The sequence below is a fragment of the Odontesthes bonariensis genome, chromosome 23 (genome assembly GCF_027942865.1).
Source record: "Odontesthes bonariensis isolate fOdoBon6 chromosome 23, fOdoBon6.hap1, whole genome shotgun sequence".
NCBI lineage: Eukaryota > Metazoa > Chordata > Actinopteri > Atheriniformes > Atherinopsidae > Odontesthes > Odontesthes bonariensis.
Window position 1 is genome coordinate 7,660,990 of NC_134528.1, and position 26,650 is coordinate 7,687,639.

General features: G+C 41.4%; 1 protein-coding gene across 1 annotated transcript in view; it reads left to right on the forward strand.

Annotated features, from left to right (window-relative positions):
- The first annotated feature begins 630 nt into the window (after positions 1 to 630).
- Positions 631 to 26,650, forward strand: part of LOC142373685 (heparan sulfate glucosamine 3-O-sulfotransferase 3A1-like) — a 34,182-nt gene continuing 8,162 nt past the window's right edge. Inside the window, exon 1 of the mRNA XM_075457046.1 lies at positions 631 to 1,305. Within this exon, the coding sequence (XP_075313161.1) occupies positions 746 to 1,305 (560 nt within the window). The 5' untranslated portion in view covers positions 631 to 745. The remainder of the gene's footprint in view (positions 1,306 to 26,650) is intronic.

Genomic DNA, 26,650 nt, shown 5'->3' on the forward strand with positions numbered 1-26,650 from the left:
GCTTCTGTCTCGGTTTGATGTGTTTGTTTTGGTTTTCGTGTGCGAGTTTTAACACGAAGAAGAATGCATGTGTTGCAATGTCAGCTGTGTGTGCAGGCTGTTCAGATCAAGCAGAATGTGCTTAATCTGAACTTTAGAATCCATGCTTTGAGAATTAGACTAAATAAATCAAATATTAGCATTAAAATGTGTGTATATGCCTATATTTTACAAATTTGCAGTTATCGTTGTGTCTCTTCCATATTTGATTTCTGCACTGAGTGGTTTTAATGATGCATTTCGTTCACAGATCATTTAAATTCTTACTTTGTGCTACCTCAAAAATTAGTAGAGATGGCACATTTAGGGTCTCCACCCACCTGGGATATTACTGGCTCTTGTCTCCTCTCCTCTTTATCTTATTGGCCAGAGTGGTGTCTGTCAACAAACTTTACGTGCGAGACAAGTTTACATCTCCATACATGTGCGCGTGGTTCATCTGGGCTGACAGTAGCATCCTACTCCCCCCAACAGAGACAGAGAATATTACCTGATTGCTTAAATGACTGTGCACTGCCTAACATCAGCTTATATTTAGCGCGCTCTTCCTCACCTGTTCACTTCAGGTATCATTTTTAGAGGAGTTGTGTTCCACAGCACATCACTGTGGATGAAGGCTCAGTTCTCAGTTTCTTCATGGAAAGAAGACTCAGTGATGTCCGCCTAGCATGGCTGTGGCTCCTGCACCGATCACCCAGGGACCGGTATGGCTTTTAGCCGCATCCACAAACTGGACCCCCCTTACCGAGTCTTCTTCAGGAAAGCGGCGGTCATGCTGTGCTCCCTCCTCGCCTCTCTCATCCTCCTGCACCTCCTCACCGACCGCTACGCTTTCCCATCACCCGCTGAAGCCTCCTCTCGTCCGGCTGCGGAGCTCTCCGAGGACTTGAATACGCTCCGGACCAAGAGACTTGTGTCGGAATGGACCGCCGGGTCTGAGCTGACGGGCTACGGGGCCGCCCGGCGCACCTCGCGGGCTCTCGCGGATGAGCGCGCGAGGAAGATTTTGGAGCTTCCCGAAGAGTCACTCATGTTGCCGCCTCCGGATTTAGTTGCTTCCAGGAAAGTGTCGCCGAGGTTTGCAGGTAAACTAAGTCCCCTCGGAGAAGGGAGTAAGAAGCTGCCTCAGGCGCTCATCATCGGGGTGAAGAAAGGAGGGACCCGGGCTCTGCTGGAGTTTCTCCGGGTTCATCCTGATATCAGAGCCGTGGGAGCGGAGCCGCACTTCTTCGACCGCAACTATGAGAACGGGCTGGAGTGGTACAGGTGACTATATGGCAGATTTAGTAGATACAGTCCAGATTTGGATTTGAAAAATAAAGAAATTAACTGATATAAACTGCTGATTTATAGTGTTTAAAAACTTTTTAAACCACCATAGTTTGCATAATTGTTTAATCTTGCAACTGTTAATCTGAAGTAAATTAATCCACCACAAAGAGAGACAGGATATTAAAAAAAAAAAAAAAAGAATTAATTCCCCCTTAAAATCTCTGCTCAGGTCTGCATATTGTTTTTAGTATTAAATTGCCATGATGATAGATTGTGTTTTTCCAACTTTTTATTTAGCCTCCTATACATCACTGATAAAGACATGTCTGCACAGCCTAGAAATCTTTATTTAACATCTCAACATGTAGAAGTAGCCTAATTGCAGCTGAAATAAGCACTGTGGACAGCCTGTTGATTTATTAAAGCTACATCAGGCCTGCTTTCATTAGATGTTATCAGTCAACTCATTTTGTTTCACATTTAAGGGCTGACTGCCTTTAAGTTGCGTTGGTAAGGGCCATAGTGGAATCCCAGTTTGCGGCTTGATTAGGCTGGGAAATGAAACATGGATTAATCAAAGCATTTAAGTTTTTAAACATGTTGCATTTAGCATTTTCTCTAGTTTCTGTGTACCTTTCTCTGAACGTGTGAGATCAACTTGTTTATTTCATGTATATTATTTAAGTGCCTCCTCAGCACGTGAATGTGTTTGTTCAGTCAAACAGAACTTTTTAAATTCATCCCTTTTCTGCTGCTAAACTAAAACATCGATCGTTTCTTTTATTTAACTATCGGCTTCAAAAGCCTTCTAACTTCAAAAACCTTCGCAAAAGAAGGTTTTTAGGAAACCTTAGAAGTCCAGGCTGCTTTGACAGCGCTTGAAATAAAAACAGTTTACAGAAGTCTACATTTTTGACAATATTTTGGGATATCACGAGTGAATATTAACGTTGAAAGAGTTTCTAGTCCCAGATCAACTCTCCCTTGAAATCTATTTCTTTATGGGTGGGGGGGGGGTATAAGCATCTTTTTCTGGCTCAAGTCAAATTAATGATTGATTTCATCTGTCACTGTTGGAGTGTGTGAGTGATTGTTGTGTGTTCACGTTTCCACAGACCTGTGGGGAATAATGGCTCTTCCTCTCAGTGCTCCTCTGTCTAATGGGGCATTGCCAACATTCTCCGTTATTAAGAAGGATTAGGGCCATAATGAAAGGTTACCTGAGTGTCTCAGGAGTTATAATTCACCTTTTGATTGAGTTAACACTACACACAGCTACCTTCTAAAAGCCTGGAGACAAAACTTTTACTCTCGCTCACCAACAGCTCCCTTCAGACCCTCCTCGCTCCCCCTCCCCCCTTCCTCCCCCAAACACTCTGGCTTTCTCCCATCTCCCACTCACACACCACCCTCTTTGTGCCTCTCTGAGAGTGAACATTCTCTTTTTGCCATCACTCTTTCACACCCTTCTGTTTACCTATTCATCCATTGTGGGGTTTTATATCCATGAGGGTCCCATCTATCCCAAGGAGTTGCCAAGATTCTCTGGAATTTGGATCGTGGCTCCAAGGACAGACCTTAGTGCCGGTTCGCCTTAATGCTGCCTATTTAAAACAGGAGGACCCTTGAATTGGAAAGAGGAATAAATAACAGTTAAAACAGCGCGGCCCACTCTGCAGGAGTTCATCTTGTCAGCTCTCCCCTGCAACATCTGAGAGTCTTCCCGTTGATAGCTTTTGTGCTTTCTGGAAGCTTTTGATTTGATTTGAAGTTGTTGGGTTGAGGTCACGGAGGTGTTTTTGTGGGCTTCAGCAGTGCTTGTCAAAACCGGGAAATCAGTCTGATTGCATTGTTTAAGTCAACCTGCCCCTCGTGAAAGATGTCAGTCTCTGTGCCCTGTAGCTGAGGTCATTTAAAGGATGCTTTTAGGAAATGAATATGTCTGACCGTTTAAAACACGGTGTGTCGAGGCTGGGGAACAGACACCAAGAAGCGAGCGTCCACATGCCCCCAACACGATGACATCTCAATAAGTCTTAAAAATGTAAGAAAAAAAGGAACCGTCCCTTCTTGTTTAAAAGAAGACTAGATTTTCTGTGACTAATGTTTCTTGCCCAAATGGCTTGAATTTTATGACTCATTTCATTACACCATCAAATATTAAATCTGTGAGGCTTCTATAGATTTACTTCCAAAAACTATGTTCTATCTCAGTGTAATAATCATAGATTTTGATTCAGAAATCTAGTTCTTGTTGCTTTTTGAGGAAGATACTTTGACTTATTTCAAATCAAACTGACCCGACCTGCCTGCTACTGTACATTTTCAGGTTTCAGGTAGGTACCAGAGACTTTTCACATTATTTTGATGTAACTAGATTACTTGAAATGTGTTTTTTTTTTCTGTGTTGTGTGCTTTGATTTTAGAAACCTTATCAAGCAAAATTCCCTTCTTGCACCGCCAGCCAAATTGGTTTATTTTTATACAAAAGCATGCTTAAATCTCAAAAAGTTAAATTCGATGTGGTATTTTTGCAGGATACCTTACCATAAATCACTCGTCCCCACTGAAGGTTAGTTAACTCCACCAAGCTCTTAATATGAACCCGTTTTTCAGCTTTATCAGAATATGCCGTCAAAATATGACTGCACATCTGAGGTTACGATGGAAAATTTGTAAATTATTCAGGAGGATAAAAATTCAATATTAACTTTTTTAACACGTGTTCATGATAATGTTACATTTATTCAGATGAAATTGGTTCAGCAAATATATATTAATAAAGTATTTGGATTTGGATTTGCTTTAGAATAAAATGTATTTTTAATGGCTCTGTGATAGACTTGCGACCTGTCCAGGGTGTATCCTGCTTCTCGCCCGATGGTAGCTGCGTTAGGCTCCCGGCTCACCCGTGACCCTGAACACAATAAAGAGGATGTGGAAAATGAATAAATAAACAAAAGTACTTTTAATCCAAAGACGTGTTTCAGACGTTGTGTACGGTTCCGGCCTTTATTTACACAAGAAACCAACACTAACTGCCCAGCCAGTGTTACATTTCACCACACATTACGCCGTCTTAACCACACACAACTTGTTCGGCTCTTGTTGTCGAAATGGACACTCAACGTGAACAAGGAGGTCAAGCACAAGCACTGAAGTAAGGCAGAGGTCTCTGCTACAGAGTAGCCACTATTATGTTTTTGCCCTTCTTAGGTTACTGAACACCCAAGCTTCCACCTGTCTAGACCCCGCGGCTTCAGACGTCCAAAGACCGCTTGGATTAGGCTTCACCTGATCCCTGAGTGGGTTAATTACGCTCCATAAAAGCATGTGTGACCACACGCATATTTCTAATGCAAACAGATGCGACTGTATTCGGAACAGAAAGTTAGACATTGTGTCTTTAATGCATGAATACATAAACACGCGTATATACAAGGACAGAAATGAGGAATAAACAGATGTATAGCAGCTTATGTATCGGCAAATCTTTAGTTTGAGATTGATCAGCTAAAACTTTTCATTTATTTATTTTGTCCTCATGTCAAACCACTAAAAAGCAAATGAAAACAGAAGAAAAAGAAAAATCAGTTTGAATTAGGGGCTTCCCTGTTCACGAAACTGGCTTTATTTGAAAGAGAGTTCTGTAATGGTAATAAAAGAAAGGTCCCGATCATAAATACAGCGATCCAGTGGAGAATTGTGTCAGAAACCGCCCGTCTTTAGTAGCCTGATCTGTTTTCCTGTGCCGCACAGCGGTCAGTGCGGAGAGACGGTTATAGATGTGGATAAACACAGAATATATTAAATATTTTAGTTTTGATTTCAAAATACATATCCAGATCCAGATGTAAATGTGTGGGATGATAATATGCGCCCTGTGCGTCTTTGAAATCCACAAATGCCATTTTTTAAAAGTCGATTAGCATTTTTGCCTGAGTTGGCAACTTAAGTATGATGACCAAACTTTTAAACAAAAAGCATAAAAAATAAAAAAAACAGACGAATTCCACAGCTTTTTTAATCATGGAATGTGCCAAGTTGATTTATTGAGCGGCAGAATTGAACCTCTGTTCCTGGTTGTTCTGAGTGTGGAGAAGGATGGGAAGACTATTTGAATGAATGACACAACTCCAAGCTACATGTTAAAGACCTAACCTCTTCACTCTAAAGTGTCCCGTCCTGTACAGAGTTTCCCATAATTCGAGCCATTCACAGAAACCTTGAAATAATAATACGTAACACAAATTCTAACATGCATATCAACATCGTTTGTTACGTGGCTGCACCGGGTTGTCGGGCCAAAAGTCAAAACCCAGCTGGATTACTGTAAGAGGCCAAGTTCAGCTGAAAGGGTTAGTGTGAGAGTTTGTATATTATTTGTGCATATTTATGCAAATGTGCAGCCTCAGCCCGAGCCCGCTGAGCATACTTTTGGAGTTTGCCTGCTGTTGCTGGATGTAACCAGAAAGACAGAAACGACATGTTCCTTAGAGTTTTAATTAGAGCTAAAAGTAGTTTGGTTTGCCCCATCTGCTTCCTTTGCAACTCTCCGTTTAATGAACCAAGTCTAAAAACAAATGATTCAGTCTAAAACATGAAAAATATCCTGAAATGTTTTGCTTACGCTATGAGGTTGTCTCTGCTTTTAAAAAATGTATCTCGGTGGTCTCTTTATAGAGGCGTTGAAAGGAGCAATTTGTTGATCATTTCTCGAGAGGCACAGTCGAGATTTAAAAAACAGATTCCACCCATTTCCTCTAATTGATCCCCTGCTTGATTTATCCAGTTTTGACACCTGAAAATACGAAGCAGTAATAAAATATTCTTAAAGCTCCCTAGAAATAGCTCGGGGGTGGTCATTTTCTAGTATAGTTAGACCGGTTCTGTCCTGAAGCTGAATGCATGGTGAGGTTTTATGTGCAGGAAATGATAAATCTAAAAGTTGCAGGCTTGGATTTCAGGTTAAAATGAAATATTACACAAAAAAAGAGAGAAAAGTACCAATATTTAAAGGAATCATTTAATGTGGAGCCAACTTCACATGCAAAGGGTGCAATTTCTGTATAAAAGTATGTTTTCTGTCTAAATATGACGAGAAGCATTATAGAAAAAGCAGTTGAATGGCTCAGATTGAACACAGCTACATCTGCTAACACAGGGGGCAGGTTTGTCCAAAGCAGGTGGAGAGACGGGGGAATGGTAGAGGTGGAGAGGTCATGATTGAGGTTGTGCAGGGCACGCACATAGTGGACGTAATGTGATCACCAGAGACTTTCTGAGCATGAGCTCTGGGCTGCCTTTGAAAGTGATTATCGTAGTACAACGGGGACACTCACCTACTGCTGAAGGCACGCAGCCCACAGCGACAGCCCCTCTCCTTCTCTCGCCAACTCCTTGACCTCCGCCACCCCCAACAACATCTTTGCAGCTGACCCCTGGGGGCCACATGCAGGGGAGGTTGATAGAAGCAGGGGAAATATCCAAAGTATAGCCTGTCAGCAGCTGCCCTGTGGCATCCTGGGAATCTGCCCTCCGATGGGTGGGTGAGGACAGGCAGCAGGTGCAGGGGTGCTTTGCAGGCACCACCTGGATCTCCACTGCTCACACCTGATGCATTCACCTGACACGCCTAAAATAGGACTGTTTGTTGCCTCAATGAAACCCGGCAAGGAGAAGGCAGCTTGTATGTTGCTTTGGTGCAAATATTTCAGGTGTCAGGGATCAGCACCTCCTGGAGCTCTGATGAGCATGTGCAGAAAGGGAGTGTGATTGATCACGGTCAGGAGGGTCGTGCAGAGGGCTTCCACAGAATGTACCACCCTCAGAGTTCACAACGCCAACAGATGGTACTGTAACACTGGGATCAGGTTATATTGTTTCTAGGATTCAGTTGTTTATTCACATTTGGGTTTATGTGTACACTAGCCAGCAACCTGTCTGACCCTGTTGTGTCTGAGAGCCCGTCAGTTTAGCAGCTGCCGGCCTTTTTATGAGGTTTCAGACCCGGCATTATGAGGCATTAATTCTGGGATTCTTATTTCAAATTGAGCACTTGAGGTCACCTTTTTTTTTTTTTATTGTGCTTGACTGTACAAAAATACACAGCTCTGTAAGGCTATGAAGCAATTTAATCGTGTCTATTGCTGTATTGCTTCTAAAGCTGAGATGTGTGACCTTTTCAAAGCATTTGTTTTACGTCGGAGGCTCAGTGATCTATTTTCAGGCGTTATACTGTACCTGCTGTAGTTAAACACTTTTCATGCAATGCCCATATGTCAGTGATGTTTATTTTCCTTAAACTCCATGGAAACCTGCCAGCTAGTGTTTTCCAACACCATGGTGGTTTTGCCTTCATGCGCTTCATGAACAGAAGGCTGAAATGAAAAAGAAATACTTGCAATTTTCTGTTCTATGTCGTTTGTTTTTTCATCTTGGCAGTTAAAGGTTGATGGAAGTTAAGTGTTAACCTTTCTCAAACAAAGAGAGACTGTAGACCCCTATCATTTTGTTCTGGAGGGTCGGGGGGGGATTTAGGCTAGACTTCTTTGAGCTCTCTTCACAGAAGTGGACGAAACAAACCGCAAGACAACCCCCAGAATTCATGCATATTAAGATTTTCAGAGGATTTGCCAAAGAGCTTCAGGATTTGAAATACGTGCAGCCAAAACCTTGTTATTTGGGCACAGAAGGGCTCGGTAAATGATGCATGGATGGAGCATGTATGTGTTACAGCCCTCAGTGGTACGGATTGGCAGGGCAGACCAACGCCTTAATGTGATGGATCTCTCTTTCCCATTTCTCAGGCTACAGCTTTATCACAGGACAGGGAGCCCTCCGTATTTTCCACTAGAGAGAAGAACACAGACGCTCAGAAAGAGAGGGAGAACCATAGCTACAGAAAGCCTGGGAACCCATTAAAAGAAGGAAGCCTTCTCCTCTTGGGTCCTCCATTTTCCTTTCCAGCTGTAGTATTTTCTTAAAAATATTTTTGCCACATATTCATTTTTTTCTGGCACCCATATGTCAAGTCCTGTAAATCGAAAAACATTTAAAGTGTTTGCTACTCAAGGAAGTTCATCTCCTCAGCGCTTTATGTATGTTCACTCAGCTTTTTCAAGTATCTTCCGTAAGCTTATTGGCTTACATGGAATTGTTTTCCCTCTCTGTGCTCATGCTTAAAGGCACGGACTCACTTGCAGTGTGTGCTATCTGCAGCTGCCTGTGTGGCGATAGGAAGGCTAACAAACAATCTTTTTCTCTTGCTCCACTGGGGGGCACAGGCCGTGCCAGTTGCCTTGGCAGAGTCAGGCCAGCAGACATGGGCAGAGGCTATGCCAGACGGCACCTCAGGCACAACCTCAGTGTGAGCGCCCAGCCTCCGTCTCTGTGCAAAACATTGACTTATACTGCAGCAAAGCTCAAGGCACATGCGTGTGTGTGGTTCGCTCAGTCCATCTTAGGGACCGGCATTTTTTTGGCATGGCTAGCAAAGAGACCAACATCCTTTCCCTCAGATGTTATTTCCCAGCTTTCAACACTTCTGCATCCAGCGTATTCTTTATATTCCATCGAGATGACTAACAAAGAGTTGCATAGCAGGGACGAGTGAAATAAAACATGCTGAAGATTAGGGTTTGGCTGTACTTTAAACCAGGACCAGAAACCCTGCACAGTTTTTTAAAATAGCCAATAATGCAGGTGGTGAATGGAGGGAGAATGACAGAGTGGCATTTAATCTGCCTTAATCTGCCTTTTTTTTTTTTTTTATGCAAACAGAAGCACCGCAGATCCGTTGCGTGTGCGGTTTCAAAAGCTACCTGCTTCTTCGACTAGAAATCCAGCTGTGCAAACAAACGCCGTGCATCAAGTCTATTGTGTTTCAAAAGTGAATGGTTGCATCACACAAAAGAACCATTCTCTGAGTTATATAGTGGGATTTCCCTTTCAAATGATCAAATTAAATGTATCACCAGCATGGGTTTAGTTTTATTTCTCTAGTGTATCTCAGGTCAAACAGGAGCCATTGTAACCCCAGCTGCACTATTTTTTAAAATACATTTTTTATCCATCGGGTGAAAAGACGGCATCCGGCTTTTACCAACTAACGCAGAATGTCTGGCAGCTTGATTAAGAACAGGAATGTGTTAGAAAATGAGTTTGCCACCCCGGACCTGCTTATTGATAGATGGAGTGCAACAGCACAACTTGCGTTTTTTACATAAAGATGGAAGAGGGTGATAAAGGGCCCGTGTAGCATAGAGGCCATGATTGATGTGCCCACAGGGGAGAGCAGAGAAGCCACACGATAATTCAATTAATCTTAACCTGAACACTAGTAATTGCTACTGTAACTAGGTCTGACTGTACATTAGACTGGAGGGAGATTGCTGTCAAAGGAACATGTCCGTATCATAGCAGCGGGGTGGAATATCCTTAATGTTCCGGAGTTCCACTTTTTTTCGTCATGATCCTTTCTTGCAAGGATGAGGTTTTGCATGTCAATGAGCTGAGCAGGAAACCGATTGCTTCAGATGTGGAGCAGAAGTGAGGATCATGGCAGGAAAAATGTCGATGCAAAATCTGTAAGTCGTGCCTCTCCCAGCAAGGTTCCATAACCGCATGTGAATTATGTGAATAAATGTAATTTAAAAGTAATAACCCTTCATTTGGGGAAATATTGGGCTCTTGCTGGGAGTGAGATAAGAAGATTATTACCATTCTCATATCTGTCCATTAATTATGCGGCTACAACCAGCAGCTGATTATCTCAGCACTTAATGCGGAAAAGAGAAGGAAAGAGCTTCGCCCGAATGCGTCATAATGTTACAAAATGTGCCCAACACTTCGAAAGTTCACTAGTTGTGAAATGCCATGTGTTGTGTTTAATCCACATGAAAGTGTTAAAAAAATGACAACCACAATTGTTTGGGTGTAGGTGGGGGTATTCAGTTGGTTTTATTTGATGTGAAATATATGTTTCTACATTCTACACATTGATCTTTGACAGACGAAGCATAAGAGTGCTCTCAGCTGTCTGAACCTGATCGGTACATCTTTTTTATGCATTGTTTATGCTTTTTCATGGGACAGTGAACTAAAACCAGACCAACCCGGAAAACACGTATGAACACACCTCAGAGAGCCACATGTAAACGTGGCTGACAGTCTTTTCTATTTTGATGGGTCGATACATCAATTATGGTGTACCGATGCTGTCTTAACAAATCATCGCATGGTGTTAGGGAGCCTTTATTCTGAAATTCCTTACAAGCTAAGTTTTACGAACTACCACGGTTCACAAATCCCGAGCAAGACGCCTGTTACCCAAAACTTTGAACTATTCCTTTGTAGTTGGATCCTGTGACCCTGAAGATATATTTTTTGTCCTCAGGTGTTCAAACCAGATGCGGAAGCCACATTTTCCAGATTCTGAGCCGTGCGCTTGGCCTTCTTTCACTGTGGTCCGTCAGAAAAACATCGACTTAGTCCTTGATGATTTAGATGATCAGCTCGTTGTTTTTCCTTTTCTTATGTGTATGGTTCTTATTGAACTCTGCAGCAAGTGCTTTTGGATTGAAAAAAAAAGAAATCCTTTGAACACACCCTGGGGTATTGATCCTATTGTTTGCTGGGGTTTGAAGGTGTTGACCTAGAGGCAGAAAGACAACACTTTTTTATAGGGCTGATTTTATGCACTCTCCTTGAACACGGCGTATAAATCAAGTTTACAGTAAAATCTATTCTCACCCTTCCGCCCATTCTTTTGCTACACCTTTGTCCTCTCATGAGCCTGTGTCCTGTACTTTCTGAACATTTATTCCCGTCTTTAAATTCTAGCTGAATCCCCAAGTTTCTGATCCAGAGAACAAGCATTTGCCAACCTGACCCTGTTATATCAATACCTTTTGTTTCGTTTTTGCATTGCAGTCTTTTCTATTTGTGCAGCTGGCTGGTTCTGTGCAGGCCACGGTCAGTTTGAACCAAGGGTGTAACAACATTGTGGAGCCTGTGGGACTTGACATGAGCCCAAGTCATTTTAACCGTCAAATATGTGGCGGGGCCGGGCATCATTATGCAATTATGTTGTCAGGGCGATTGTTTACTCTGACATCTTCGTCTCACAGACACATCCTCCCTCACAGTCAAAGCATCAATAGGAGGAGGAAGCTTGTTATTTAGCCACCAGCGTAGACAGATGCACAAGATATAGCATTCAAAGTCCTCTCTAATAAGACGTCAGTTGCTTTTTATCCACTGAAGCTCCCAGTGCTGCCTTTTCTAACAGGCTCCCATCAATTATTAATCCAGCCAATTAGCTGGGCTGCATTATTCACCAGGAAGCTGTGATCACATCCATTAACTGTCTTTCCTCATTGTGGCTCTCCCATGTTACGCTCACACAATCCTTCCCAGGCCACATGTTTGACCTGTCTCCATTATATTGTGTTGGGCTTTATCACAGTTTTACTTCTTCTTGATAATCTGGGAAGCCTTTGCCTTTAGTAAAGGACTGTGTCTCTGGGGGCAGTGACCAATAGTTTTGGGCTTCCAGTGTTGCCCAGTGATGTGCGGATAATGGATATCCGGGCCAAAACTTCCTGTTTTGTTTAAATGCAGATACATCTGGAAAAAAGAGGATAAAGTTAGAAATTGTTGTAAATGCAAACATCTGTGTAGAGATTAACCTTCATCTTCACATTTTCAAGTATTCTTGAAGAATTATCAGTTTTTATTGTTCAAAATGTCCTTTATTTACTGTTGAGGCGGCAAAAAACTGCTGTGGCTGTAGATGGTGATCTACCAATCATACAGTGTACGACTTTTCCAATTTTCCAAAAGTTTCCACAGTCCACCTTCTAGATGGTTCAGTGAAATAAACCATCGGGTGATTTACAACAAACTGGACATTACAAACAAAGTTGCACATGCACACTAGCTGGCGTGCAGTCTCTTGGGAAAGGTACTTAACCCCCCTTTGCCCCTTAAGGTGTCCCTTATAAGTAGCTGTGGATGAAAAATTAATTAAAGTAATGTAGTTGCATAATACAGCTTCCAAATAACACTACGTAAAATAACATGCAGAACACGCAGGTGGAATATTTGTCTCTTGAGTGAGCCACTTGCTGGAGTTATAAAAATATCAGCTGAATTCATCAATAAAATTCTGATCTAAACAGACAAACAGTACTTTTTGTACTCATCTTGCTAAATGTTGCCATCCTAGATGGTTACAGCTGTATCCCTGCTGGCATCATCATTAACCATACCCATGCATTCTGTCGAGGGTCCACAGCCCAGCTGCTTCGGACAATAAGCAGAAGAGAATCCACTCAGGCAGAGGTAAAACATGGAAGCTCCACACAGAAAGGGCTCAGCTAACCAGCTGCTTTTAACCCCTGAAGGTTCTTGCTGTGAGGTAGCAGTGCTAACCCCTACACCATCAGCTTATACGACATAAAAGAAATGCATGTGCTGATGAACATTAATGTAAATAATGAATATCCCATTAAGCTGGACCATGAAGGGAAATTAAAGCACTTTTTCCCAGGGATCTATAAAAAGAAGCAACTCTGAATGCTTGTCAGTGGGATTTATGGGCCCTCAAATCACTGAACAGAATCTTTTCCTGTTTTTCCTGTGTTTACCGGAGACACAAGCAGGCAGCCGCACATTTGATAAAAAGTGATTTGTTTTCATTTGCTTATCTGCTTAATTGATGTCCCCCAGGTCTCCCTGGCAGCTGTAATTTCATCCCACAAACAATTTACAGAAGTTTGATGAACACAAATGAGACTTCAGTGACCCGACCAGTTTACATGTTGCTCTGTACGTTTGGTTTTTCTTCACATCAACTCTGGCAAGTTCTGCACTTCTGACACAATTATTTACGACCACTTCTTACAACAATAAACAGGAGTAAAAGAGCTTTGGATTTTTACTCCCACGTGGAATATCTTTGCTCGAGTAAAGCACTGTTTTCATATACACCTTGATGAGCTTTACTTCAGCGGAATGAGCCTTTACACGGCTTATTTAAAATCTTCAACAAGTTTCTCATTACAGCCTCTGAGATGCAACTGTATTGATTTTGTTGTTTAGGATTCTTCACAAGCATTGATTTGTTGGCCTTCAGAGACAAATGTGTAATTAGGCTCATTTTGCGTGAGGTTCACACCACTATCGTCTTAGCTAGCAGCCCTCATTGAGGATTCTCTGCTTCGTCTGCCCTGCCAAATGTCGGGTGAGCACTAATGGAAAGGCTTAAACACAAACGCACATGCACAGACTCAGTGGTTTTCATGGGCAGGTCTGTTTCTGACATACCATTTATTACATCATGTTATTTTCCACTCAGCCCAGCAGCAGTGGATATTCTTTTTCACCGTCCTTTTTTTTTTTTTTTTGCTCCGTCGTTTCTTTTTCTCTTTTTCTTTTATCCAACCAGCTTTAAAACAGGGTTGGCTCTGGCAAGGCGTAAATCCAGCAGGAGGGATTTCCCCCTCGCCCACAAAGCTTTTCACTTTCTGCAGTTGAGTGCCAGCCCGCTCTCTTTGATGAACTTTTCAGTCTACATTTTTTGGAAACAATGAACGTTTAAAAAAGATCTTTCCTCGTAGAGTTCATAAGCATGCTCAGTCAGACAGACGGATGACATAGCATCACAAACAGCAGGTTCTACAGACAAGTATATCATATGATCTTTATTTCAAACACAACTAAGTACTTTAGCATGTGCTCGCACAAAGTAAACCCTTGTTTGCAAAAAATCTGACTTATGTCCTGATTTATTTTATAGGTTTACATTTGCACTACAGGCCTTTAATGTCAAAGCAAACATGATTGAAACTGGCTCATAATAACCTCCATTCCACTGTCATGAATATGAATGACACTAATATGCATTTCGTTTTGGTTTGCTTCTTTCAGTAGGGACTGTGTACATTTGAATGATTGTGCACACCCAGCCCCTCCTCGCTATTGTCATTACACAATTTATTTTCTAATTTGGATTTAGACTAAGCGTATTTATTCATGCCGCAGCCTTTATCTGTATTTAAGTCACATCTGTCATTCAAGGCTGGCAGAGTTTGACTGAGTAACGCCACAAATATCCAGCCATTATCTCTCCGTGGAGTACTCCCTCAATGTTAATGTGTTTTTAGGACAATTACTTCAATGTGAAACACTGAAAAATAACCCCCTGACTGATAACATGAATCATCAGGCCCGTGTCTCCTCCCCCTTAAACACCTCATTTACCATCTCCATGGCAACATGCCACGGTACAGCCTACAAGCAATCACCTGCTCACATGAGCTCAAGTAATGGTGCTGGCTTTGTAATCAGGTGGGCCTCGGTGAGATTTGGGACATTTGTTATGTGCGAGAACAGGAAAACAGCTGCATGGGTTGTACCTTTGTAATGCCGTCCACAAATACACCCCAAACCTGCGTGCAAAAGGATGAGGAGCAACATCCCTCATGGAGACGACTGTTCATCTGTGGCCGTTTACGGGAGTTTTTCACTCTTCAGTCCTCTAGCTCAGCGCCAGTGCTGGAGGTGTCCAACACTTTATGTGTCTAAAAATAACTTTTACATCTATAAGTTAGATGTCTTGGTGGTGTAAGACCATAGACATGCAGTGTCTCATTGCAAAAGTCGCACTTCTGATTCTAGCTGGGAGCTTTGTTAAGTGTAGCCAGCCTCTGTAGAATCTTCTAGTTTCCGGTCCATCTGTATACTTATCAACATTACCAGAATACAAAGAATTTTACTATTTTTCTTTTTGCTTTTGATTTCATTTAAACTTTATAGTTCATCACAGTGTGTAGATTTCAACCCCCGAACCTGTATTTTTTTAACATGTAAACTAGGGCTGGGCAATGATTAAAATTTTTAATCTAATTAATCACATGATTTCCCTGATTAATCACGATTAATCGCATTTGTACGCAAAATCCAAAAATGAATTCAAAAGTAGTTTATAGCTTTTAGCATTTAGCTTTATTTTAAATGTGCTGCCATATGAATGAAAGTGCCATAACATTTGTTGTGCAAACACACTTTTAACATCAGCATCTTTCTGTAGTTTTTATGTAGAAGCCTCGCTCCACTGTCTGTTTCCTTGAATGACTTGCTGCTATCAGTTGTGTGTTTTGCCTTTAAGTGATATTTTAGACTGGAACTACTACGCTGAGAAGACAATTCAACTTGGTAGCGTTTACAGATGACTTTGGTTCTGTCGACTCCGCCGTCTGGAAGAACTTTAAAATGAAAATGGCCGAGTAAAAGTTCCGTACCCTTCTCCATGTTTGGTGGATCTGCCAATTACTTTCTTTTCCGGTTCCACAGCAGACAGCAACAGACTTTTACAAAATAAAAGCCTGTGAGCAACAGACTTTTACAGTAATAAAATAGGTGGTCCGTGGCGTAGTGGGTTGAGCAGGTGCCCCATGTACAAGAGGCTACAGTCCTTGCTGCAGCTGGCGAGTCCTACATCGGACTGCCCTGTGCTGCGTGTCGTTCCCCCTCTCCCTGCCCCCTGCTTCCTGTCTCTCTGAACTTTCCTATCCATTAAAGGCACAAAAGCCCCCCCCCCCCCCCCCCACCCCCCCTAAATTGCGCGATAAAATATTTATCGGCGTTATATAATTAACGAGTTAACGCAATAATAACGAGTTAACTTGCCCAGCCCTAATGTAAACCAAACATTGATTTGCTTGCAATGCCTCGCTTAAAAGTTCGGGGTTTATTGCTTCTCGGGCCCCCAAAGAAGGCATTTTTGTCACACTGTTGACATCATTATGTTGCAGGCATCAATGCAGTCTTGCCATAACAGGAACTGGAAACATCATCAGAATCGTGACATGTGCTGCATCACAGCACAGGACTGAGAAAGGGAAACAGCACTTTTGCAGTTTTTGAGGCTTTATTGTGAAACTACATCGATGGTGTTGTGGAGTTAATATATACCCTAATATATGTTTTTTTTTTTTTTTTGTATCTGTAATGTCATGGCATTGTTTTGGGGATAAAGTGATTGGGGTGCCTGGCCCTAAAGATAATTTTTCAGAGGCATATTTCCACAGTTCTCCACATGATTAACACAGTAATGTAACCACATTTCATGTGTGTATAACAATTAAGGATAATCCAAAAAGCACAGAAGTCACTAACACGATGCAAACTAACTATCATGTAGCTAACAACAACAAAATAAGTTTGCAGTCTGTCATATACACTACAAACTGATATGCAGAATTGGAATTAACTGCAATTTCATAGGGAAATATTTCAACCACGAGCCCCTGTAACTCAGTTGAAAGGAAAAGTGCGACACTGAAAAATGATTAGGTTTAACACATATACACACACACACACACAGAAGAAATAGCATTGGGGCTTGGTGTACAAAGCTCACAGCTGAGCAGCTTCTCCTTTGCATCGCATGGAGTTTGCTGAGGCGGTGGGGAGAGGGAAGGCTGGTCCTCATTGATGCACCCACACCCTAGAACCAGAGAAGTGGATGAAAATAGGAGGGTTGAAAAATGTCCTAACGGGGTTAAGGAGACATCAAATTCAAGTTCAGTCAGCGGCACTCTGCTTAAAGGTATTTTCACACTGGTATAAGCTTAAGCTAAAGTCCTGCTTTCTTAGATTAGCGCTGAGAAGCCAGTGAGGGATCAGAACATCGCTGCAGCACCAGCAGTTTTTGTTGGTTTGACTGGATGCTTGCATTATAGGTGGGCAGGATCAGGGTCATAACTTGACATGCAAGATGATTTTATGTGTTTAACTCGACCTGTGATTATACCAACAGATTAATAGATTTTAAAAAGACACAGAAGTGACTTGGATAGAGTGAATGAAGCGGACCTTATCTGCTGATAAAAAGGCACATTGTTTACTTTGGTGTTTGTATAAGAGTTTTCTTTTCTTTTTTTTCTTTTGTACTGAAACTTTTGTTCTTCCATTTTCTAAAGAGCACTTTTTTTTTATAGCAAAATGAGAAAAAAAGAAATCTCCACTACAGTATATCCTTTGTGCTAACCCTGACAATGAAGTTCTGCCCTGTAATTACATTCTATTTCTAAAGCCATCCATCTTTCCTCACAGAGAGCTGACAGGCTAAAACATTAGCACGTTGTCAGCCGCTCCTCCGACGCCGCTGTTCTCTGGTACACTTCATATTATCTTGCGCTCTCAACTCGGCTTCCCAGATAGGGTTACCTCTCTGCAGTCTGGGGGGACAGAGGAGGTGTTTTCCTGTTGCCAGTGCAGCTCAGCCATGATGGGGCCTCCTGGATTCTCACTGGAGGTCTGTTGAATTCTGGGTCACAGCCCAGCCCCAGGCAACCGCTGGCTGCACTTTAGCCATTCTGTGTCGTTTTAGCTCCCGTGACATTCCACAGTGGGTAATTTTTCACCTTTTCTTCCAGCGACAACCTGCTCTCCATCCCACCCCACCTCACTGGCACTGCATACAATCACAATGAGCTTGTGCAACTGTTGCTGCTAGCACAGGGGCCTCAGCACCTCCACATCACCTGTTCGTTATGCATAGCGATGCTGCCTAAACAGGAAAGAGCAGCATGAAGCTCCATTTTCCCTGGGCTATTTATTTAATGGATAATGCGAGGGAAATTGCGCATTCGACCATGTCTTTAACCCCAGCCCCTCCCTCATTCTTACGTCCATCGAGCATAAATCATTTGGCCAGCTTCTTATAACCAAGCTGATCATTTATTCTCCAGGAATTTTAAGTAAACCCATAACATTTCTATCAAATATTTAAAGCTCCCAGGGTATATATATATTCAAGTATATTGATCTGTCTCTGTTGTGTCTTTGGCACCACAATCTAGGACAGAGACGGTGCGAGCGTGTTTGTTATGAGTTAACGTCAAAAAGAGCAATAAACGGGCAACATTCACGCATACTAATCTCTGCCACTCTCTGCTTCTGCTGTGGTAGCGGGATGGCGCAGAGGGTCCAAGCTTCCCTGGTGTGCTCTTGCTGTGGCTTGGCACAAAGATGAGGAAAGCGATGTGATGTGCCAGACGCTTTGTATTCTGAGCCTGGGAGTTGAAGGATGCAGGCAGGAAGAAGGAGGGAGGAGGCAGAAAGTGAAACAGGAAAAGGAGACAGAATACAGAGCTGGTGTAATCACCTTTACACTCCCTCTGCTGTCTGCCTGACACTTGACTCTTATCCCAACCTTTCTTCTCTCTCCCTTGTCCAATATCTCACACTTTCTTGCCTTCCTTTTTTCTTCCCTCTGCCCTCTCTTCAGTCGAAACAGAAACTTGATCACCAGGTTCTGAGTGTACAGCTTATGTGCAAAGCTGCTCTGTCTTCTTAATTTTTTTTTTTTTTTTTGGAAAGCTTAGACTCTTGACTCCATATGCTCCTAAAACTGTTTAACGTTAACTGTCAAATACTTTGGTTTCATTATGTTACAACTATCGAGTTTCATGTGAAAATGATGTTTTACTGCCTCTTTACCTCTTCTGCCTATATATCCTGAAACAAAGTACTGTACGAGAGTAATAACTGCAATGAAATCCAGCACGATGGCGGCTGAAACTTACACCAGCTCTCTGCACACTGTCTGCGAGCAGAGATGCTCAGGGCTGACAGAAATGATCTGCCTGCCCATCTGTTCAAGCACTGTTAGCTACTATGCTACCTGACTAATTTTACCTTCTCTATATGCTGGTATTTGAACAGAACAATGACTTCTTTTCAGAAGTAGTTCTATTTTAGAAAATCCCAGGTGGTTTACAGCTCTCAGAAGTATGCCAACAAGACTCAGACTTTCAACCTGTCATGTTTTTCTTCTGTAATTGTGTGTGTGTGTGTGTGTATGTCATGATTCTGAGTGTTGATATCACACTATATTATTAGTAGTGCTTTAATATGCTTATCTGTGCTCTGAATGCGAGATGAAGATACAGCTGAAGATGAAAGCAGACTCTGAAGATGTGGGTTTGCAGGATGCACATGACATCATCTCGACAAGCATTGTGTGGTTAGAGTGAAGGGACAAATGGTTTTATATATCAGCAACCACATACATGTACACACATAGTCCAATCACTGCCACACCCAGCTCGTCCTCGTTCCTTTTTTTTTCTGCCCATCAACAAACTATTTAAAAAGATGGACGCAGCCACTGTGGCATCACCCATCAGTTTGTGACAATGTGTCTTGAAGCTTTGTGACTCAAAGTTGAATCGTCTTTCTCTGTTCATAATTACGCCACTTATTATGGTATAAACCTGCTGATAAAATGCTTCATATAATCCTGGTAAAGAACAGCAGCCCGTTACTGGTAATGAGCAGAGAAAAATGGATAAACAATTATATGTCTATTAGCTTTTTAGGTGTTATAAACAAAAATGACACAGCAGACGACAACAGATGACATCATCAAACTGTTATCTCTATTAAATGGAGGAAAAACGTGGACTTCTGGCATTTCTGTTAGTTTCACTCAGATGTTTTCATGCATGATCGTGGTGATTGCACAAGCATGATCAGGGTTATCTGAAATAATTGTGATTGATTGTTAATTCAATAACAATTAAGTCACACATTTTATGCTTTTGGAGCTAAAAATAATCCTGTTTGAAGGAGATGGTAAAGCTCAAAGTTAGTACAAACACATCAGTCTTTTTTAAGGTGCATTGCAGGAAATCTTATGAAAACTAACAATGACTTGAACTCAGAACTTAGAAAACTAAGAAGTTTTGCCCATGTGGTCAAGGCTTGGTAAGCTTGTTCTACTTCATTGTTGCCCAAAAGATAACATAGAATAAAAATATATGCCGCTTTTTTGGAATACTTCTTACATAATAAAGGAAGGGCTGTGGAATATTTGTAGAGCAAAAAGAGAGAAAGATTTTTTGGGAGTTGTTTCTGGACTGAAGACTTTCACTCCAGTTAAAATAGAAAATGTTTAATGGTTTGTTGCCGTAGCATCACACACTCAGAGATGGAAATGTTTGCGCCACTTTAACTGTGCCTAAACTGAGAGAAGGTTTGAGGGATTTTTTCTCCGTGCCAGCTCATTGTATCTGCAGTTGTGTTCAAAGGAGAATCTAAAACTGGGCTTTAGTTATCAGAGTTTAGCCTTTAAGTTTCAAAATCACGAGCTTTTGTGTCTTTTTTTCCTGTGTCTTCATATTCCCTGGTGTTTCAATGCAAGTAGCAGCAGCAGCGGAGGCGGCTCTGTGCCAGCAGAAATGTGGCCCATAACGAATATCTTTTTAGTGACAGTCTATGTGGCATATTCAGCAGCCTGAAATATTTATATCGAATGTTTCAGCAGCTTGAAAATCGCCATGGCAATGGTCCCAAAGACAAAAGCCCCAGCCTTTTGTCATGGGTAATTATCACAGAGTAGGCCCCCCTTAAAGCCTTCCATTTGGCTCTGAACAAATTCACATTTAATTTTGCTCTCATGAATTTGACACAGGGCTTTTAATTTTTTTGTATTCAAATCAGGCTTGAATGTAGAATTTAAATACCCATTGAAATTAGTTATATTTGAGTTGTCTGAGATTATTCTTTCCCTAGATTATTTCAGTACTAAAAACCACAGAAAAGGGATAAGAAGGGTTATAGAATGACCACTCTATATTTCCAAATGAAGCCACCTTCGCTGTATGAGTGAACATTCAAAATTACAATACCTTGAAAATGAGCTTTGGTATTAAACCCAAGTTAAGATGTATTTTCTCCCACAAGCTTCTGAGTCCCTAAAAACTGACTTGGCAGAATGAAAAATAGGAGCAAGCTTTTCCCAAAAGCTGATCCCACTGAAGTGTCATCTCTCCAAGCTCTGTCTCCAACATTTTACTCTGAACAAGTGGGTCATAGAAGTAAGAAAAAGTAATGTTGGTACCGCCTTCTCAAACCTATATTCACCGCATGAGACGACATTAGCTCAAATACAGAGCTCTTATTTCGGTTATCTTTAGTGCTTAGGTCTTATAGTAATTTACTTTAATGCAGCAGGAATCACTAAATGCAAAACTAAGCCTCATCTCTGCCGGCTGCTCTCAGTTTGTGGTTTTTTTTAGACTCTCCAGGCAATAATCAGAATTGGTTCCGCATCTCAGCTAATTCACACTCAAGTTTTAACATGGCTTACTCCTTCCATGTTTTACACCCTCTACTGAAATGCATCTTAAGCGATCATGTGTCGGTGTAACTCCACCTCTCCACATCAAAATCCAGGTGTAAATGCCCAACAGCAGGATGAGGACGGATTTAAATTCGAGTCATGTAGAAAAGCAGCACTCAGTTTGGTCTTAATTTAAATGATTCACACATACATAGGAGCATTGATTCAGGTTTTACCAGACGTTAAATATGCAGTACAACCTTTGTTTTAAGACTCTGCTGCTGCTTAAGAAGCACGGCTCATCGGAGGAAGATTTTCACGAGTTGAATCTCCACTCTGGTTGAGATTGGACTATTTAATCAAATATTAGATGGATGAAACACAAGCAGACAGGTAATGAGACAGTACACATGTTTACAGAGACAGCAATATTCTCGCTAATGAGTTTTATTCTAAGTAAGACAATATTCAGATGGTAAAGGATATTCCTTTCATATTCCCATTTGAGTCCCCTGTGCCACCATGATATTTGTGCTCATCCAAAGCCTGATTACATCAAAATGCATCAAAACATGGAGCAAAGTCCCATTTGTAGATTTCATTTTAAGTCTTTTGTATTTATTCTCCTTTTGCTGTTAGTAGCAAGTGTCAGATGTCTAGCACATATGTGGGAACTGGTGGAAATACCTTTGCTTCTCCTTGAATGTGCGAGTATGTTTTGGATACAGCTCTCACCAAAAGATTTGTCCAAATCTCTCTGGGTCGATTGGAAGATCGGTGCACAGCAACTTAGGAAAAAATAAATAGCAAACACAAGACAGATCTGCAAACACTTTGGTAACCAAGGATGGACCAAGCTAATTTAAACTTTTACTTTGTGACTTTTGTAGTTATTGAAAACGACCAATCTTCAGTGCTGGGGGTAAAATGGAAGTTTTTTTTGCAGCATCCTACATTAGTAAGTCAGTCTGCTCCTCATTTGCCGCGGCATCATTTTTTTGCATCTGTCGTATGTATTTAAATCCTACGTTGATAGAATCGTTATATTTTCTTCACTTTTAGAGTTTTGACCTATCTTAGTGACCATTAGAAAAATATTTTCAATGGCATCTTCATGTAAGGTTTTTGAGCAATCACTTACTTTGTTCCCATGTGGGCTCCGTTGGACAATTATGCAGACTTAGCACAAGAGATAAGGCTCCGTGCAAAAGCTTGGTCCAACTGATTTGGATTTGCGTTCTCATCTTCATCTCTTCCAGCTGATATTTATATTTTGATATCCCACCCATCCCTCTGTATCCCACTTCACTCTCACTCCTCTCACCCACTCCGTCCCTCACCCATCACCTATGCGCTGATATGCTGTCTGGATCTAGAAGTGAAGTCTGAAATACTTCAGACTGGCTTGAATGCATCCTTCAACTACTCTCCATCCTTCAAGTCACTCTTCCAAGAGAGGGTGAATAATTCACAAGCAACTTGCCATAAAGATAAAGCTTATTTTTCCTCCTTACGCAATAAACTGGGGGACACAAGGCAGCAAGGAGAAAAAAAAGAAAGGAATCTGTAAAAATACTGCTGACAAATTTATAAGGACACACTGCAAAGCTAACTCTATAAATGTTTTACTAAATCGCATAGTGGTTCTTGTATGGAAAGAAAAAACTAGAAGAAAGCCTCAAAGCTCAGTGGCAAGGCTAGTGTCCAGAATGGAGATTTATTTGTGCAGGATTTCATAAAAAGAATGTTTTTACTAGAGTGTATGTTCAAATATTATTCTTGCAATCCATTTATAACCACTGGTAACAAATCGCATTGGTTCGAATTTTTATTTTTCCAACCATTACTTATGAGTTCTCAAAATTTGAGTATATATAAAAAAGCCATTTTCCAAGTTTAGCCAAACGCTATAACTGTAACAAATTGCTATAGCAACAAGCCAGCATATATTTTTCAAACCAGGGTCAAATACACAGACAACACTCTCTTTTGTTGTGTCCCTTCCTCCTTTGCACAGGGGAGGACTGAAAGTTTTATTCTCCCATTTCATATATGACACCTCAGCGTTAGCATTTAACGACTTGTCCATTTTCCATCTAATTCCCTGCTCTGCGCCCAACTAGAGTCCTATTTGTCAAATTTGAGACATAATTTATGATCAGTCCGACTGTGAATTTCATGTTCTTGTAAAGCTGTAATTTTCTACCAAAGAGTCATAGTTATCTCACATATTCCCAGTGTCATGCAGAGTTTCTTTCCTTTCCTACTTTCTCCTTATCAAAACCTTCTCATTTCCTTGATGAAAACGGTTGACTACGTCCTCCCATTTTGTTTTTCCAAAAATAGTTACCTCTCTTATCTAGAGGCTGTTTGTCTCTCAGAATGGCTTCCTATCCCCCAGCAGTTCCCACGAACTACTTTTTGTTTCCCAAGGAACCCCTCTGGATGGCTTCTTGATAACTCAGAAGTGTACAGTATATTTCAGAAGTTTCTATTTTTGCTTGGCAAATAAAATAACTAGTTTTCTTTTATTGGCTGAACTCAAAATAACATTGTATAAGATGATTCAGATTCAGGGCTTTACTATAAAGCCATTTATTCATTTTGAGGGAAATACCAGAGCAAAAAAGATAAAACACTCAATAAAGGTGCTCAGATATAAAGGTTAACCTCAAAATAAGTATTTATAAATCAATATTTGGACCTAAACAAGGTGTGAAAACGTGCAAGCTGCAGTATTTTAATGTGAAATTGTACAAAATGCAGGGTGCAGGTTAACACTTGTGTACTTGGAGGAGCTAAGAGCATAGAAGCTTTCTTTACGGTCGATGGGAAATAACTAGGGCTGGGCGAGTTAACTCGTTATAATCGCGTTAACGCATTGATTATTTAACACCGATAATTATTTTAGCGCACATTAATGCAATTTTTTTTCTTCATTATTTCAAAAAAAATTATTTTTGGGGGGGGGCTTTTGTGCCTTTAATGGATAGGACAGTTCAGAGAGACAGGAAGCAGGGGGCAGAGAGAGGGGGAACGACACACAGTACAGAGCCGTCAGATGCGGGACTCGAACCGGGGCCAGCTGCAGCGAGGACTATAGCCTCTGTACATGAGGCACCTGCTCAACCCACTACGCCAAAAACCACCCCTGTTTTATCATTTATTTTATAATTGTAAAACTCTGCTGCTCACAGGCTTTTCTTTGGTTAAAGTCTGTTCCTGTCTGCTGTGGAACCAGAAAAGAAAGTAATCGGCGGATCCACCAAACATGGAGAAGGGTACGGAACTTTTACTCGGCCATTTTCATTTTAAAGTTCTTCCAGACGGCGGAGTCGACAGAACCAAAGTCATCTGTAAACACTGCCATGTTGAATTGTCTTCTCAGCGTAGTAGTTCCAGTCTAAAATATCACTTAAAGGCAAAACACACAACTGATAGCAGCAAGTCATTCAAGGAAACAGACAGTGGAGCGAGGCTTCTGCATAAAAACTACAGAAAGATGCTGATGTTAAAAGTGTGTTTGCACAACAAATGTTATGGCACTTTCATTCATATGGCAGCACATTTAAAATAAAACTAAATGCTAAAAGCTATACACTACTTTTGAATTCATTTTTGGATTTTGCGTACAAATGCGATTAATCGTGATTAATCAGAGAAATCATGTGATTAATTAGATTAAACATTTTAATCGTTGCCCAGCCCTAGAAATAACCACTCCTCACAACAATAATTCAGGTGTAGAAGCTGTGTTGCTCAGTTGCAGTTTCTCAATAAAGGTTGAAAAGGACAAAAAAAATCCCTACATTTTCACCATCGGCTCCCATTGTACTAGAGACGGTGTGTCAGTGTAAGGTAAAGTTGATGCTTGTGACTTCAGTCTACTGTAATGATTAGGACAAGAAAACATAAGTGGGAACGACAAGTTTGGGGGATAGCATTAACCCGAGCACTTTCACATGAGATTAGTAGTTCGAGTTCGAGACTCGTCTCACTCATCATGTCAAAATTGCTAGTTTGTGACTTGTACACTGTTTTTTGCCCACCATCTGCATGCACTTTCCTAAATTGTAGAGCACTGAGCTCTCTTGGCCACCATAAATTGAATTACCCTTCGTCCTCTCAGTCAAATAAGAGTGATTGACACAACTTTAACTTGCAAGAATGTACTAGGCTAATAAATCAAAATCTGTAAGATAAAGACACAGTTTTACCATCGAAGCAGCATAATTCAGACTGCAATTACAGTAATCTTGTGTTGTAGGAGTACCCAACTTTTTCCAAGAGAGCAGACAACTTAATACTGTAAAATGCAAGTGAAAAAGGCTTATAAATCCAGTGGAGAGAAAAACAGGCCAGCTGGGCTGATCCTTCAGGACTGAAACTGTTCGGTTCATAAAGCAGAATATTATCCTGATTGGGACTTGCTGGGAATCTCACACCTGTAATCCCCGAGTCATAAGTAGTTGTATTGCTCTCCATTCAGCCTTAACGAATGAAGACAACCATGCTTTGCTACTCCCTGCTTACTTCTAAAAATGTGATTAAAACTCAGAGAGGCTCAATTAGAGTTTATAACAAACTCTGTTTTGCTGGTGTTTTCATACGATCCCAGAGAAAGTAGCTGTGGCTATTAACACACCAACATCCCACTTCAAATGTTTCCCTCTGGATGGCTTTACATGTAGCAGCAGTGCCCGCAATTACAGCCCACAGTGCAGGTAAAGGGCTGTCTTTTCACACAAGGTTGACAGAGCAGTAAGGCTCCAAGCTGAGAGGAATGGATTTCCCCACCGCCACACATTACCCATTACTCTAAATCACCCCCCTACTTCCTACTCCTCCTTTCATGCCTGACCTATGCTAACATCCATTGACCTGGAAAATATCTGTTGAGTCCAAGCCGCCACGAGTGGCGCTGGCCATAGCATCGCTTGCAAACAGCAGAAATATTGAGCCAATTACAAGATTATTATCTGCTGGTAGTGGCAGGGGCACACTGTCGGAGTGTATTTATGCCTGCCAGGGCTCCCAGCAGGAACAGGAAAAATGAATCAATGGCTGGTGGGGGAGAAGCAGTCAACACTCATGCCCACTTGCCTCTGTGTTTTTACAACTCCCGTCAATTGACAGACTTTGGCTTCGATCCAAATCCTCTCTGAAAGGTCAAGGATAACACAGGGAAATGACCCAGTTGGA